The sequence below is a fragment of the Solanum pennellii genome, chromosome 7, assembly GCF_001406875.1.
Source record: "Solanum pennellii chromosome 7, SPENNV200".
NCBI lineage: Eukaryota > Viridiplantae > Streptophyta > Magnoliopsida > Solanales > Solanaceae > Solanum > Solanum pennellii.
In genome coordinates, this window is record NC_028643.1 from 68,878,684 (window position 1) to 68,895,232 (window position 16,549).

At 33.6% G+C, this 16,549-nt stretch overlaps 1 protein-coding gene across 4 annotated transcripts; it reads right to left on the minus strand.

Annotated features, from left to right (window-relative positions):
- Window positions 1–4,188: 4,188 nt before the first annotated feature.
- LOC107026226 (GBF-interacting protein 1-like) lies at window positions 4,189–15,225 on the minus strand. 4 transcript variants are annotated; one of them, XM_015227121.2, is made up of 11 exons: window positions 14,924–15,225; window positions 14,132–14,175; window positions 13,356–13,458; window positions 12,796–12,901; window positions 12,218–12,612; window positions 11,867–12,043; window positions 9,471–9,864; window positions 7,867–8,158; window positions 7,333–7,485; window positions 6,075–6,566; window positions 4,189–5,016 (listed from the first exon to the last, which is right to left on the minus strand). In XM_015227121.2, the coding sequence occupies exons 1-11, from the start codon at window positions 15,099–15,101 to the stop codon at window positions 4,726–4,728; spliced, it is 2,625 nt and encodes an 874-aa protein (XP_015082607.1). In that variant the 5' UTR covers window positions 15,102–15,225; the 3' UTR covers window positions 4,189–4,725. The 4 variants fall into 4 exon arrangements, with proteins under 4 accessions (XP_015082607.1, XP_015082606.1, XP_015082608.1 ...); XM_015227120.2 differs by having other exon boundaries at window positions 11,867–12,046; XM_015227122.2 differs by having other exon boundaries at window positions 6,090–6,566; window positions 11,867–12,049.
- Between the last annotated feature and the right edge of the window lie 1,324 nt (window positions 15,226–16,549).

A 16,549-nucleotide genomic window follows, 5' to 3' on the forward strand; every position in this document is an offset into this window, starting at 1 on the left:
TGTTTGCGTATTTCATGGTAATTTACTTATTTTACATATACACCCCCTTAAGTTTAGATAAATATATATTAACTACCCTTTCCCTTTCAATCCAAAAATATAAAATAAAAAGGAGAACTATATTATTTATCTCAATTCTTAACTTAAGAAAAATAGACATAATTTATAGGAAATAAGTTCTTTTTCAAAAAATAAAATGGAGTATTAAGATACGAGAGAATTTTTATTATGTACAACTATTAAATCAGAGTTCAATAAAATAATTTAAAAAAATATTACGTCAAGGGAGAGGGAAATTTTTTTAGCTATTTAAATTATGCATTTTCATTTTTATTTTGATTGATATTTTGTTGAACTAGTAAAGTGAAAAGAAGAAGAGGAGAAGGTGTTGATTAAGAATAAGAAATAATTATGCTTAGAAGTAATATGCAAGTTATTTAAGTATAGTGTATTTGAAAATTAGGATAAACTTAAGCATCATTTATATTATATATATATATATATATATATATATACTAGTATTTGGACACGCACGTTGCGTGTGTTCCCTTATAATCTTGAAGATTCTTAATTAGTACTAAATTGATTTTAATTTTAGTTTATGAGTTAAAATTTGATACGAATTTATCAAATTTTAATAGTTTTTATATAGATATTATGTTTTGATTAAAAAATAATTAAGTTAATTAAATTCATAAATTACAAACTTGATACACTCATATCATCAATTAAACCCTTGTCCTACCACCACAATCAATATTACATTTCTAAACAAACTTCATTTGATATGACTCATCGCAATTATAATATATTTTTGTTAGAAAAGGAATTCAACATTTCTTTTATATTTTGTGGAATTGTATTGCTAAAATTGTACTTGAAAAATAAAAAAAGAATATGATAAAAATAATATTATGACATTTGAGTGATGAGTAATATAAATTCTGAATGAGAAAGGGAGGAATAAACTATGGATCAACTAACTAAAATAATCAACTAAAATTAAAGCAAATAAAGTTAATATAATTTCATGAGTAAAATAACCAAAATATGATGTTGTATTCATTCCTTTTTTTCTTAACATGGGTTGTTATCCTCCCTTCTTTCTTTTGGATGAAAACTCCGTTAAAAAAATTAAATTCAAACAAAGAAAGTGAAGCTGAATATCACATCACTCAACATGCCAAAACTCATAAATACATTTTTTACTTTTATTGGGTTATGATGGTTGTTATCAAAATTCAATACTTAATTAGCTTTATACACAAATAACTCACGTGAATCTGCATATGAAAATTCAATAAATTTGACCTACTATTGACAAAATATAATAATAATAATAACAATAAAAAATACAGACAAAGAATTATGCTAACAAAAAAATCATGTTAGAACGAAAAGTGACTTACCCCATTTGTATTGGCACAACTCGAAGTACAGTTCTTTGTGATCGACACTGAAGCATCTCATCAATTGATTTTCCCTATAACAAAAAAAAAATCATCTCATAAGCTATTGACACAAAATTACAAATTTTATTTTTCAGCAGAGATTAAAATCTTAAACATCAGTCAAACATCATAAACTATATTATAAGTAAGAAGTAAGAAACAAAATAAAAAAAAAACTTAAAATAACATGCACAATGCAGCATTCAAAAGAAAAATGTTTCAATGCTCTCTATCAAACTCATAATAAAATAGAATGTAAAAAGCAAGAAGAAACACATATATGAAATGAAAAGACAAGGATGGGGAATGTAAAGAAATAACAGTTTCTTTAGAAGATTATTAATGAATAATTATCTTTTTAATGTATTTATTTAATGTAAAAATATATATTTTAAGTACAATATGATATGATTATTATTTAATATTTTTATAATTAAATATTTTTATTTAATATAATGATAAAATGGTAATCCAACATGTACTTTGATGCTTCCCGCTTATAATAATATATGATAAAGAAATTTTAAAGATTACGTATATAAAGAAGTTTATGTAAAGTTGTATTATGAAAAATATATAATTTTAATTTACACATGAATAGTGTGGAAGAATTTGATCCTATTAAGTCATAAAAGTATATGAGAATTTAACAGTCTATTTGATTGATTGTTAATATTTTAGCCTATCGGTGAAAGTTTTATTTTTTACAGTGCAAGTCTTTTCTCTTTCTCTCTAAATATAGTTTTTTTTTATAAAAATAAATTAAAAGACAATATTTTATAGGTAGAATAAATCAAACGACAAATAAAAAAATACCATAAATTCAAATTAATATTGCTTTCAAATAAATACTGAACATTAAATAAAAACGGAGAAATGTCATGACATATAGGCTAAGCTTAGTGTCGATCATAATATGGAAATATATTATTCTATACTCTATTTGTGATGTATAATTGATTTATTAGAGTAATTAGAAAATTCCTTTATCAAATTACTTAATTAGGATGAAATTATATTAGAGAGGGTAATACTAATATTACAAGAAAAGTAGTCACCAAACTAAGTTCCAACAAGTATATGATTGATTTTCTTTGTGGACTCCTTTTATATATATATATATATATATAGAAGAAGATACTTCTGTTTTAATTTGTTTGTCTCTTTTTAAAAAAATGTTTTAAATCATATCCTCTATTTGTAGTGTAATTTAAAGTTATAAGATTAAAAAGGTATATTGATACATTACACACATCGTTAGTTTAAGACAATGAAATTTAAATGTGTTTTTTAATTTTTTTTAACTTTATCATGTCAAATTAAAATAAATAAATCGAAACGAAGGAAGATATTAAACTAGCAGCACCTTGAACTTGGCTAGAATATACCATATATCCATTACCCTTTTCCCAACAACAATATATTAAGGATTTCCAAACCTAAAGTTACTTTGGACACTTCATATGTTGATAAATGGTTTGGTTACCTACCAATTATACCTAGAAATATACTATTATTAATTTGGTTAATCTCAACCAAGTAAGAATAGTTTTTTAAATTGATGGCGGCCATATGATTATCGGAAAATTACACTGTATATACCTATAATAAATCATTAAATCTCCTAAACTTAAGAAAATTTTCTTCTTTTTTTTTTAATTCCTTTAATAAGATTCATGAGAATACATGTGTGTATATGTAGAGTTAGTCTTTTTGCATTTAGTTGAAGTATAAATAATTAGATATGAGATTTTTTATCGCGTTTTTTTCCTATTTAGCATAGTCTTTTTTGTGTTGGGCTTTTATATGAGAAGGCATCCCCTCTCCCTCATCAAAGCTTCTTGTTGACAAGCTTATGATAGTTCTCAAATCGTCTAGTCTTATTGTATTAATAGTTATGATTATATTTCGACCAAATGCTCTTAATTCTAGGTATAGTTTTGAGTTTCCAAGGTCCAATGGACCCAAGTGATAATGCTATGGAAATATAAATGTACTATTCTTATGACATGTCTCATATTCTTGGCACTTTGTCCTATAATTTGACTCATAGTTTGTTGTTGTCTTGCACTTGTTTGGATGTCTAGCAATAACACTTCCGAGACATACTTATTTGGCACAACACATAGAAAATTTCATTTAAACGATCGCATTTATCGATTGATCTCATTAAATACTTGCCAAGTGAAACTTAAGAAAAGTTTCTCCATATGTTCTCATAAGTTAACTACTTAAAATATACCAACTCCTCCGATTATACATGTACATTAGCCTCAATAAGCCATAACATCTCGAGCTTATTCCAATTGAGGTTGATGTAATGTTATTAAAAGTAACATATTGTGTAGTTGACATATCCATATAAGACGGTTGAGAACAAGTGCAAAGACTTTTCCTTGAAAGAAAGCTAGTAAAGAACCACTTAATCATGTGTTCAGATGCTGACGTAAATAAATGTCTAAATAAAAATTTTTGACAAGTTTAAGAGGTTGTCGATGCATCCCACCACTAGTACATTTGTCAATGTGAAGTAACTTGCACTTGCACGTTGTTTCTCTTCAAATTCAGGCATTTCTTAAGCAAATCCAGGCATTCATCATCTCACAAAGACACAAACAAACATTTCATTCACTGCAAATAGGAAGACAGTTCATATTTTCTGTCTTCTGCATTCCCAGAGTGCCTAGACTAACAGTGAATTGCACGAGAGATCACCAACAAACTCGAGCAGTATAAATTCACCACAAAATTTACTGCGAATAACGCTGCATTTTTCTTTGCACCAATCACCAATTACAACAGTTCCTCAAAATCAATTTACAGGTACAAAGATACGAACGAAAGCAGGATGTATGAAAAAAAAACCCGAGAAACCTCATTGCTTTCGAGAGACCTAATATCCTATCAAAAGGAAGAAATATATAGGGAAGAAAAAGGTTTAACCACTGATGGTTATTCTACCAAAAAGTTCGAACTATATAAGGCTATAAAGTTGTAAACAAAACCAATCGGCATATAACTACTGCCTCAACTAAAATCTGCCACTATCAGTTACAGGAGGATTCACCATTCAAATCCTCAGTCCAAGCAAAGAAGAGACCTTTGGTGAAGTTCTCTTCTATGTCACACCCTTCTTAATTTACAGTTAGACTGCACACTTCTTCCCAACATTTGCTGGAACCATTCCTCCACATCAAAACATGTTGCAACTCTAAAAACTCCAATGACAATTTTCTCTTCTTGTTTTATGCTTTGCGAACAAAAGAATAGCTCCTCAATAACCACTTGGCCAGTTCATCTGTGCATGCTGAGGCCGTTGATAAACATTGCCAGTTGGTCCAACCATATCAACTGGACCAGCTATTGTTTGGGACTGCTGCAGAAGTGGATGAACAGTTGATGCTGTAACTGGTTGAGCTGGGTGATAAACACCAGCAAAAGTTCCATGACCTGGTTGAGTGGGTGTTAGAGCCACTTGACCCTGAGGAAGATTATAAAACGAACTTGCTTGCAAACTAGATAAATCTCTATTGTGCGCATTAATCCACACACCTGAGCTTTCACTCTGCAAAAAAGAGATGTCGCATCTATAATCACATTCTTCAAACATTTACACAGATGATAAATATTAAAAAAATGTTGAAAGGAAATCAATTGACACAGGGACATCCTTGACAATGCTATTTCACAAGGGAATAGGGCATCGAAAGGAAATCAATTGACACAGGGACATCCTTGACAATGCTATTTCACAAGGGAATAGGGCATTGAGGCAATGGTACAAGATATTTAATTAGAGCAGGGAAGATAAGTTGAAGCCTAAGAAAACCAGTATGCCAACTTATTCTGGAGGCAACAACAAATCACATTCAGAAATTCTAATTGTTATCTCTGTTTTAGAAATACAGAATTCTTCCCTCAACTAGAATGCAGACATGGGATAAGCCAAAGCCACTATTAGCATATACTTCGCTAGGAAATGGACAACTGGTAACACATAAAGTACATATAGTATTAATGGATGTATTGCAGTTATAAACAAAACTAAGATCAAACTCAATTTGACAAATTAATGTACTCCAATTTCTTTTGATGAAGTGGGGCTTCATTAGAAAGAGCTTCCATTGGATGCAATTGTTACAACAAAAGAGGAAATATCAGTCCAGATTACCAAAAAAAAATAATTGAAGGCTAAAGCAGTAAGGAACTGAGAAAATCCATGAACGAGTCAGTACTATTTACTGGAGAAAAGTTAGCCAGCTAACCAATAGCTTTGAGCGAACATATTTGAGTTGAGAGTTGATACCCCCATCAGAACATCTCCTATTCCTTTCACACCAAAAACACCAAAACATGCAAGCTGGGACCATAGTCCAGATCTTCCTGATGGGGTTCTCAACTTCCCTAGAGACCCAACTGATATAATGTGCTCCAATTAGATTAGACTGATCAGTTTTCGGCTTTAATTCTTACCAGCCTAACCACTACCACTCAAAGCAATTCAAGCTCTAAATACCACAGTTTTCACTATTCTCAGCAATAATGATGCACACATTCTCATGAAATATTTCAATGGAGCATAAAGAATCATTAACATTGCTAAGAGCAGATAATAGAGCCAACCTGTTGTCCACTCACATAGACATTACTCTCCTGGAACTGAGATGCAAAAAGATCCTCATTGGAAGCAGGGTTTCCAGTCGTTGTAGATGAACTAGGGTTATAGTTGACAGGAGAGGATCCATATGGCGCATAAGTGCCAGGCACTCCCATGTGAGCTGGATTTCCCACATTAGCTCCTGGTCTATATTGCGAAAGTGAGTATCTGGGAACAGCTGATGGTGGAGGTGGATATATACCACCAGCCTGAGGCTGCTGGGAAAATGCACCATTGCTTAAAAATTGATGGATGGCTGCTGGTGGAACATAGAATGGTGAAAAGTAGTGACCGTATGGAATGAAATTTGGAGGATAATGGGGCAGATGCATCCCTGTAGCCTGTCGAAATACGGGGATAGGTTGCTGAGGTACAGCTATAGAACTCTGCATAAGCCCAGCAGCTTGAGTCACAAGTGGAGTTGGAGCTGCTGCAGATAAAGCAGGACTATTCCCACCCTGCAGAACAATCAAATAAATAAATACAAGCACAATTCTAGGAGTGGGTCAACTGAAGCCAGCACATCAAACCATCACAGTAAAGTGAGATATCCCTAAACTAATAATTGTTCTCTGTGCATTCTTTATTAAGCAGACTTCCCATGAAACTACTTGAACATCACCATAAGAAGTTAAATCAAGACTGATCTGTTAAAAAGAACAGAAGAGCATCCAAACCAATATTTTAGTGCATATAGAGAAGTAATAAATATATTCAGTCTTTGCTCAGCAGCTTAATGAGAACTCCTACAATATTATTCAGAAAAGCATGTTCTAGCAAAAGGAAATTTGGTGCCCTCACAATTTAACATAGAATCTGATTTAATAGCTCTTCCATGGTTATTCAGAAAACATTTGGTTGAATATGATTCACGTTTATCATCTGGAATTATGTCTACAAGAGGTTAGAGAATTTTCACTATAATCCAAAAATATATTGATCTTTTCTGAATTTCAGTACGCTGCATATCCATAGCTGCATTTCAGATTGTAGAGAATGCCTTCTGTGCCAGCATAATAAAACTAAAGAATCAACTAGGCACTAATTATGACTCAAGCATACAGGGACAACAGAGCTTTTCTAGGTCTTTAGCCAAACACCAGAACCCTAACCCTTAGCACACACTTCTCTTCCCTTCCCCCTTCTGCTTATCTTTCTCCCCACGATCAGAAAAACAATTTGAGACAAAATATAAACCAGAACTCAGCCGAGTTGGATTCTAACCTCTTGAGGAGATTGAGAAGTGTGTGGAGGCCCAACTGCAACATTGTACTGGGTAGAAACACCTGCTGAATGGAAGGGTGAAATGCGGCCATCACTATCAGCACTTGAACGGTAGAAGTGGGGATAGTAGCTTGGGTCAATCGGATGCTGAACCTGAACAAAGGAATAGATGTAAAACTTCTGAAGTATATAAGTATATTTCTTAAGCTTAACCACGCAAATGCTTCAACACGTATTGATTATCATTGATGCAGTTTCTAAGAACATGTCAAATCATTTTCGGAGAGGCAATTATTATTAATATAGTTCCTACAACCATCACTATGAAACCAAGCACAACTGAACAAACATATGAATATACTAGGTCCCTGACACGTATTGAGGTAATACCAGTACACACTGAGTAAAGTGTTCAATCAAACTGCTGTGATGTTTAAAGCACCAACATGTAAGTTTGTTATACCAATGACACCTTGAGGCTTCAGAAAGTATTATAAAAATAGGTAGATAAAAAATCATAGAATGAAGACCTACAAGGAAATTTGGAAGACGAGAAACATCTCGAGGTTGAGATTCAGAATTTTCAAAGGGTGGGAGCTGATTGCTCAACATTGGTGGCGCAAATCCAAAATTATAGTTGGGGGATGTATGAACAACTGAATATTGTTGGCCCGCCGGCAGACTCTCCTGCTTTGGTTCACTGCACTCTGGAGCAGAGGATGAGATATTACCATCTCCTTTTGCAGGCAAACTCTCCTGTCCATGTGAAGATAGAGGCTGATCAGGATAACCAGTTTCCTCTGCAGCAGCTGATGCATTTTGATTACTGCATGTATTCATACAGAAGAAAAATGTTAGAACTGGAGGACCTGCAAATCTATTCATGAATCAGAATCCAATTTTGATTTGGAAAGAACAGACTTCAGCAAGTCCAGAATAAAAAAACTAAGAGGCAAACATGCTCATGCACAAAAAAACTGAAAAAATGAGGATCTTTCTCAAAGCTACAGAAACAATGCCCCCATCCCACCCCACCACCACACCCCCAACCAAAACAAATTCACACAAGCCTTTGAATATCTGTATCCACGAAGATTTTTCTAAAGAATAGCACCAGAAAACAAGTTGAGTGCAAGGATAAGACCTGACTAAGAAGTTGTATTATAGTGTTGAAGATTGAGCCCTGAAACTAAAAAAACTGAAGCTTGTGCCACTTGATACTTCAAGCACTGAATGTCAGTAGTCAAGTTAAGTCTAAGTTACTCCTTTTATACAGTCAAAGTGTCCTAGTTTCACTAGACATTGTTTTAAGTTGAGACTTGAAGTCTTTTGTTGGAATATACAAGTAGGTCGTCTCCCAGGATTTGGTCTGGAGGCGAGAGTGCAGGGCATGATGTGTAGGTTAGACGCAAGGCAGGGTTTGAACCCTACAACAGAGAAAGCCTCTTATATTTAAGTTGAAAAGTGTAGAAGGACGAACTCATTATCCACGAAATTTCCAACTTGCACTACGGCCCTTGGGGATTCACAGTTACCAATACACAATATATATCGGTCCAAAAGGGAGAAAAGAATCCCTCAAGAGCTCAGTTCAAGTGGAAAAGGTTGAGAAATTTGTGACTTGGGTCACATCTTTGAGCCCTGCGTCATGCGAACTAAGCATGATATTTAAGTGGAGAAGGGTTGAGGGGAAAGCCCATTATCCTATGTCTTGAAAGTTGGGTTGGACCTAAGAGTTGGCCCCAGATTTCTCAGTCATAAAAAAATGGAGAGAAGAATAAACTTTAGAAGAATTTTATTTTTATGGGAAAATTGGGTCCAAAGATACCTATCTTTCTTAACTAGGTGGACCCAACTTTGGGAAAACCTGGCACAACCCAAAGTAGAATAACTGAACTGTGACAGCAGGAGTGGAACAAGGGGAGCAGAGAGTGTATCTGAATCATCTACTGATAGCACGTATTGGGTTAACCCGTTAATACTACTGTTGAAACTGTAATTCGAAACCAAAAGACTTCTTAAAAAATTCAATATAAGTTATTTATTCTTGGTTGATAAGTATAGATATAGCAGAAATTACTGCAAAAATAATCTCTCATATCATAGGGAGAGCAGCAGAGAGAGAGAGAGAGAGAGACCTTGGAAGTTGCGCACTTGCAGCTTCTTCAATGCTCTCAGAAGATTCAGAAAGTGGTGGACTTCCATCATGCTCAGGAGCAATATTTGTGCTTGTGCCCAAACTAAAGCCAGAGTCAAAGCTTCCAAAACAGAACCCAAGTTTTTCAGACTCAGGAACATGAAGGTGATTAGGGATAATAACATTTTCAACATCTGAAATGTGTGATTTCTCTAACTTCTTCTGCAGATCCTCAGTGACTTCTTTTGTTTCAGGAACAGAAGCAGGAGCCTGCGACAGAGTATTGACTTCAACAGAAACCGTAGACACACCAGATGAAGAAGCAGCAGCAGCAAGAGTAGACCCCTGAGCTAGATTACTGTTTACAGGCTTTGGCTTCCACTCCTTAAAAGGACCTGGTGTAGAAAAACATAGAAGACAGTGTCATGCTTCCAGGGTGAATTACTGGACAGATGGGCAAGACAAACTCCATTTGCTAAACTCATTCTTTATCTTTTCCAATCTAACAAGTGAATTCGAACCAACAAACAAGCAAGGAGACTAAAGTACTAAGGTTCAAATTTTGGGAACACTCTAGTCATCTAGTGACAGAGTTGCAAGCACACCAAACACAAAAACTCTAGACACTATACAACATTTTCGGAAGTAAAAACAAACAAGTATCTACACAGAGATCAATACTTTCTAATCTTTACCAGGCAGTATCCAGCAAACTTCACTTATGCAAGGACCGGATGACTTGTAACAAGTCAACGGCCAATATTCTATTTTGAGAACGTGAACATGTTGCACTTAAACATTTCTGATGCAACATTTTGATTTGGGAAACTCAAACTTGAGCTAAATTCCAGATGAGACTATTTTTTAGAAGAAAAAAATCCAAGTATGTACAATATGAAATGGGCTAGAGAACCAGGGACCTTCACGCAAACATTTTATAATGATGCTCATAATTATATATTGTTAACAAAGATAAGCAAACAAAACTTAAGTTTCCAGTAGTTCAACTCATTTAAGCTATGTTGATCTCAATTTCAGCTCATATGACCAAATCAACAAGAACTCAAAAATTCAATATTCTTGTAGCATGAAAAGCACCTTTTCTATATTCTTTTATGAAGAGAAGATCAAAGTTGTATCTCCATCACTGATCCAAAAGTTTCACTCTCTATTCATTGTAGAGACATGCAAAAGCTTTTTTTTAATTTCACAAAAGCATCTCAAGCAGAGATGCTACACTTCAATCTTCTGCAGTGTTCTTTGTCATATATTTTTTATTTGATAATGTGCAATCTTAACCACAGGCAAATGTTCTTGTGGGAATTGGCTTTACTGTTTCTTGATAAATTGCATTACGTAATCAAAGAACTTCTTACGGGGGATGGCATGAACTGGAATAATAGCTTTACTTTCATTCTCTTCTCTTGATTAAAAAGTAATATTCTTCACTTCTCATCTCTACAATAGACCACCCTACTAGGACTTTGCGAATCAATTCATTTGTTTCTGTTACATGGCAGTGGCATGGAAGGTTCTAAAGCATCAGTATTAACTGCTACCTTTGAAATATAAACAGACAACCCAGAACATCCAAAATAATCATGTTTCAAATGAAAACTCATAATATAACTAACAAGTTTTGAACTTCACAAGTTTTTCATGACAGAGAAATCCATCCGTGGCCAACCCTTAGGACGCAGCCTTTGGAACTCGGGGAAAATAGACTCTCCCCTCTACTCTTCTCCACTTAAATACCATGCTTAGATCACATTGCGTGCGACTCGAACCTGTGACCAAAGACACAAGTCCCAGCCACTTGAACCAAGTCACAAGTTTTGAACTTCATACTTACGCCACCTATATAACTAACCATAAACTTTTATTTTGGCAATCTACTTTACGGCTTCCCCCCACCCCAAAAAAAAGGGCACCATCTGATACTAGATTTGGTACATGTGAATAAATAGTCTTGAAGATTTCTAGTATTTTTCTTTGTGAAAAACGATTTCCGGTATTCTACTCTATCAAAGTACACCATACCACTTCCATCACTGCAAATTTCACAAATCTATAGTTTTTCTGAAGCTAAAATATACACTGTAATTGTGGAAAAAAATCTGGATAGATGGAATGGCAAAAAAATTCTCTGCATTTTTCTTGATTAGGCTCTTTCTGAGAGTTGATTAAATTATGATTCCATCTCCCGTTACCCAAGCACAAAAAAGAAAGGAAGAAGAACATTATGCAGGTAATTATGAGGCAAAATCCAAGAACTACATTATCAAACTATGCAGCAATAGTAACAAAAGCACTAACAAAATCATTTTAGTAAATCGTCTGAGAAGTTAGGGCTTCAAAACAATATTACAACATACATATCACATTAAATTACTATACCTTTTTGTGGACCAACCGTGTGTGACCGATTGTTGTAATTAGATGACGGCCTACTAGAGGAAGAACCACTATGGGTTGAAGAAGCAGTTTGCGAGTACTCCGGAAGTTGATTCTTTCCAGGCCCCTGAAATTTGCTTGGCGTCTTTACTTGGATATTTGAGCTTCCAACAGCAGAAACTGCTACTAGGAGGTGAGGGGAAAGAAATATATAAGCTTCATAAATTGAGCAGTGACAAGTCCATCTTCTTAAAAAACAAAAAGGGTATAGTAAAATATATAACTACACAAATCGTAACACCTATTATATCAAATAATAACAGTTTCGTATTACTAAGTCTTCAAAGCTTTTACCAGTTGTCTTTTTGCTCCCATTGGATTTAGGAGAAACATGCTCAACCGCAGAATACTGGGGCCCAACTTCCCTTCTAACTGTGCCTACTACACCAGCGGGACGTGAATTTTGAGATGGCAAGAGCACGGGATCTGAAGCTGAGAGATAAGCTCCTGTTGGAGATGGTGAAGATAGCATTCTTGAAGAATTGCCGGTGTTTGGCATCCGCTGACCATGCACATCTTTGTTTCCTGTAGCTGATCTGTTTTTGGTGGAATCAGCAGTAGTTGTCTGCATGCCTGTATTTGCTTCAAATTGTTTGACTTCTCTTTTTGGGGAAGCATGAGCATTTTGTACGATAATGTTGCTCCCCGAAGCTAGATCGCTAGGTCCATTTACTGCAGCACTTGATGAGCTGAAAACAATAATGAAAATTAGTCCTTCAAAATAAGACCAGATAATTTAGGCAACCGAAGTCGTCAAAGGGCTTTTTTTTGTAATCTACTATGAATGGCAATACCCTGGCAATCAAGGTATCATGCATATGCAACAATTTCCAATAAAGCAAAAAAAATAAAATGTAAACATCGAATACCACCTTGAAATATTCTTAGCCTCAACATCAACCACAGTAGATAAGTTGACACTCTTGTCAAGAATTTGATTGGCAATATTGTTTTGACCATTCTTTCCACCACCTACATCTGATAAAACATACACATGATAGGATGAGTAGATAAGGAATGAGAGGAACATAAGATCAATCTAAAAGAGATATAAAGGCTCTTTCTATGAGCGAAATGAAAAGGCCTCAAGTGTGAAATCAATTTTTTAACGACTGATAGTGGCAAGAATGCCTGAATAAGAGGTCAAAATCAGTTAAGATGCATTTTAAATAACAGATGAAATGTGTAAATAAAGTAAAATATTGTAATAAAGTGTCATATTGTAGATTAGACATTAAACCTCAGAAATCAGAGCCTTCAGTCATTTAGCAAGAAGGGCACATCAGAATAGATGGAAAAGGAAGTAGCTTGAGTATGTTAGAGAAGTTGGGCTCGTAAATTAAGATTCAGAAGAACACAAAATGAGGAACCGGGCTCTGCAATATCACAAGAGACTACCAAAATGCAGAAAGATTAAAAACATGTTCTTTACCATGTGAAGCATGACGAGAAGTCAAATTTCCACGAATCCCTTTGTTACCTCTGCCCTGCATGCCTGGTTTCCACTTTGGTTCAGCAGACTCCTTAATTGAATTCTGAGGCCAAAAGTGCGAAAGATAAGATGAAAGGTCTACAGTAACCCAAAACAGTTCTTCATTTATTAGGCGTCAAAAGAATCAACAACACAATCCAAGCAAGATGCTTATACCAAATCGGATTAATCCATAAGTCCTCGAACAAAGTAACCCATTTGATAATCACTAGTTCCTTAAGAGCCAAAAGATGAATGTATTCTGCTAAGGTGCTAATGCATAGCTATTAGATCAGGACCTTTTTCTGATAAACCAAGCATTAATCAGTACTAGCAGAACAGCAAGATAAGTTGCAACTACGATTACAGCAGTTGAACACCAGATGGCATTCGCAAATGCTGGACAGCTATGTGATAGCGACAGGTCTATAGATATGCTATTAAATTTGTGTTTCAGGGAATAAATAACTCGCCCATTCCACACAGACTCTAGAACCTACACCAATGAGCATTTATCAACCAGTATTTCAGCCACAGACCAAGAGTAAGCACTACAACAACCTCTTCAGGCACCTAATACAGATGACTACATTATTTCACAATTTCTCACCCAAAATAACAGAGAAAGACAACTCATGCCTATACCACTCCCATAAGACGTTTACAGGCAAATTAGTAAGGTCGTCATTTTTTCATATGATAAGAAGCGACTGTAGCAAATCAGTTCCTAGGCATACCTCTTTTCTCCGATCACGCTTACTTTTAACTTCATGGAATGTATCTGCAAACAAAGCTTACGTGAATTTAGTAAAGAAACCTAGTCATGTCACCAACACAAAAGGTACCCAAAAAGAAAGAAAAAAAAAAGAGAGAACAAAAGACCACATTATCAAAAACTGTGAATGGCACATTAGGACCAACCTGTTGTACATTAAATCATAGCTGCAAAAATGTAATTTTTAACCCAAAACCATATATAATTTGCTAAAAAAACTGATCTTGAACTAAAAGCAGATTGTTACCCCTCCCCCCTCCCCTCCCCCCAGTTGTGAAGAGTCCGAACAACATAGCCCACCCCTCCTTTTTGCAGAGAGGAGGAAGGGTGATTGCATCTATCAGAAGGTTTTTTTCCCAAACACCATAATAATAAACTAAAGACAGCCCTTTTACACATATGCAAGTGCACCATTAATAAACCCAAAATTGAATTCTGCCCCTAACCCCAAATTCAAAACACCAGAAAGGAAAGGAACAGAAAAGGTAAGAAGAAGAAAACCAAGGGCCATTCAATTGAGTACAAGGCACATGCAGAAGACCAACCAAAAAAGAGAAAATGGGGAAAAATCAAAATTGAAGAAAGTGGTCTCTCCAAAAAAAACTCATTGTATCAAATACTCAAAACCCATAAACAGATCACAAAAAAAATCAAGATCAAACCCATCTCATTCAGTAAAGTGACAGCTAAGTACATACACAAAGAACTCCATTTTAAAAAAAAAAAAAACAGAAAGAGAGATATAAAAATGAACCCTGTGAAAGAAGCTTCTGAGTAGTCTCATTGGGATCCATAGAACATTCCTTGAGCATTGCATATATCTCATCTTCACCATGATTTCCAGTGATCTCTTTGATGTTTTGGATCGTCTTTCGCATACCAGAAGGGATTGAAACCCTAGCTAATCCCCCAACTATACCACTGTTGCTCATCTTCACCACCCCAAAGACTACAACCCCACTAATACTCTCTACTTTAGTATATACCCCAACTATATCTCTCTCTGTATATATGTATCACTGAATCTACAGAGAGAAAGGGAGAGGGAGAAAACAGAGACTGATATAATTTTCTGGTGAAATATAAGGGCAAAGGGTTCTTCAATATTTTGTATGAATATTTATAGTTATTTTTTTTTATGTACTTGATTAATTTAGAAAAAAAATTATTTAAATTTTATTTTTTTTGGTTTTTTTGTATTTGATTTATTTTTATTGTTTGTAATTTTTTTCTTTTTAATTTATTGTCGGTCAAAGACGGAAATTTGAATTACATGTTATTATTATTATCGCTTGTCGTATCTGAGTACAATTATTTAATTGTGTTTGAATAAAATGACATATTATGGTGAAATATAAAGACTTAAACGGATGGATTCTTGAATTTATTTTTTATGTGCTTTATTAATTTAGAAAAAAAATTATTTAATTTTTTTTTTGGTGTTTAAGGTATTTTTTTGTTTTTGATTTATTTTTATTTTTACTGTTATTAATTTATTGTCAGTCAAAGATGGAAATTTGAATTACATCTTATTATTATTATCGTTTGTCGTATCTGAGTACAATTATTTAATTGTGGTTGAATAAAATGACATATTATGGTGAAATATAAAGACTTAAGCGGATGAATTCTTGAATTTATTTTTTATGTACTTAATTTAGAAGAAAAAAATTATTTAAATTCTATTTTTTGGTGTTTAAGGTATTTTTTTGTATTTGATTTATTTTTATTTTTATTGTTTTTAATTTATTGTCAGTCAAAAATGGAAATTTGAATTACATCTTATTATTATTATCGTTTGTCGTATCTGAGTACAATTATTTAATTGTGGTCGAATAAAATGGCATATTATGGTGAAATATAAAGACTTAAGCGGATGGATTCTTGAATTTATTTTTTATGTACTTTATTAATTTAGAAAAAAAAATTATTTAATTTTTTTTTTGGTGTTTAAGGTATTTTTTTGTATTTGATATATTTTTATTTTTACTGTTTTTAATTTATTGTCAGTCAAAGATGGAAATTTGAATTACATCTTATTATTATTATCGTTTGTCGTATCTGAGTACAATTATTTAATTGTGTTTGAATAAAATGACATATTATGGTGAAATATAAAGACTTAAGTGGATAGATTCTTGAATTTATTTTTTATGTACTTTATTAATTTAGAAAAAAAATTATTTAAAATTTTTTTTTGGTGTTTAAGGTATTTTTTTGTATTTGATTTATTTTATTTTTATTTTTATTGTTTTTAATTTATTGTCACTCAAAGATGGAAATTTGAATTACATCTTATTATTATTATCGTTTGTCGTATCTGAGTACAATTATTTAATTGTGGTTGAATAAACTGACATATTATGGTGAAATATGAAGA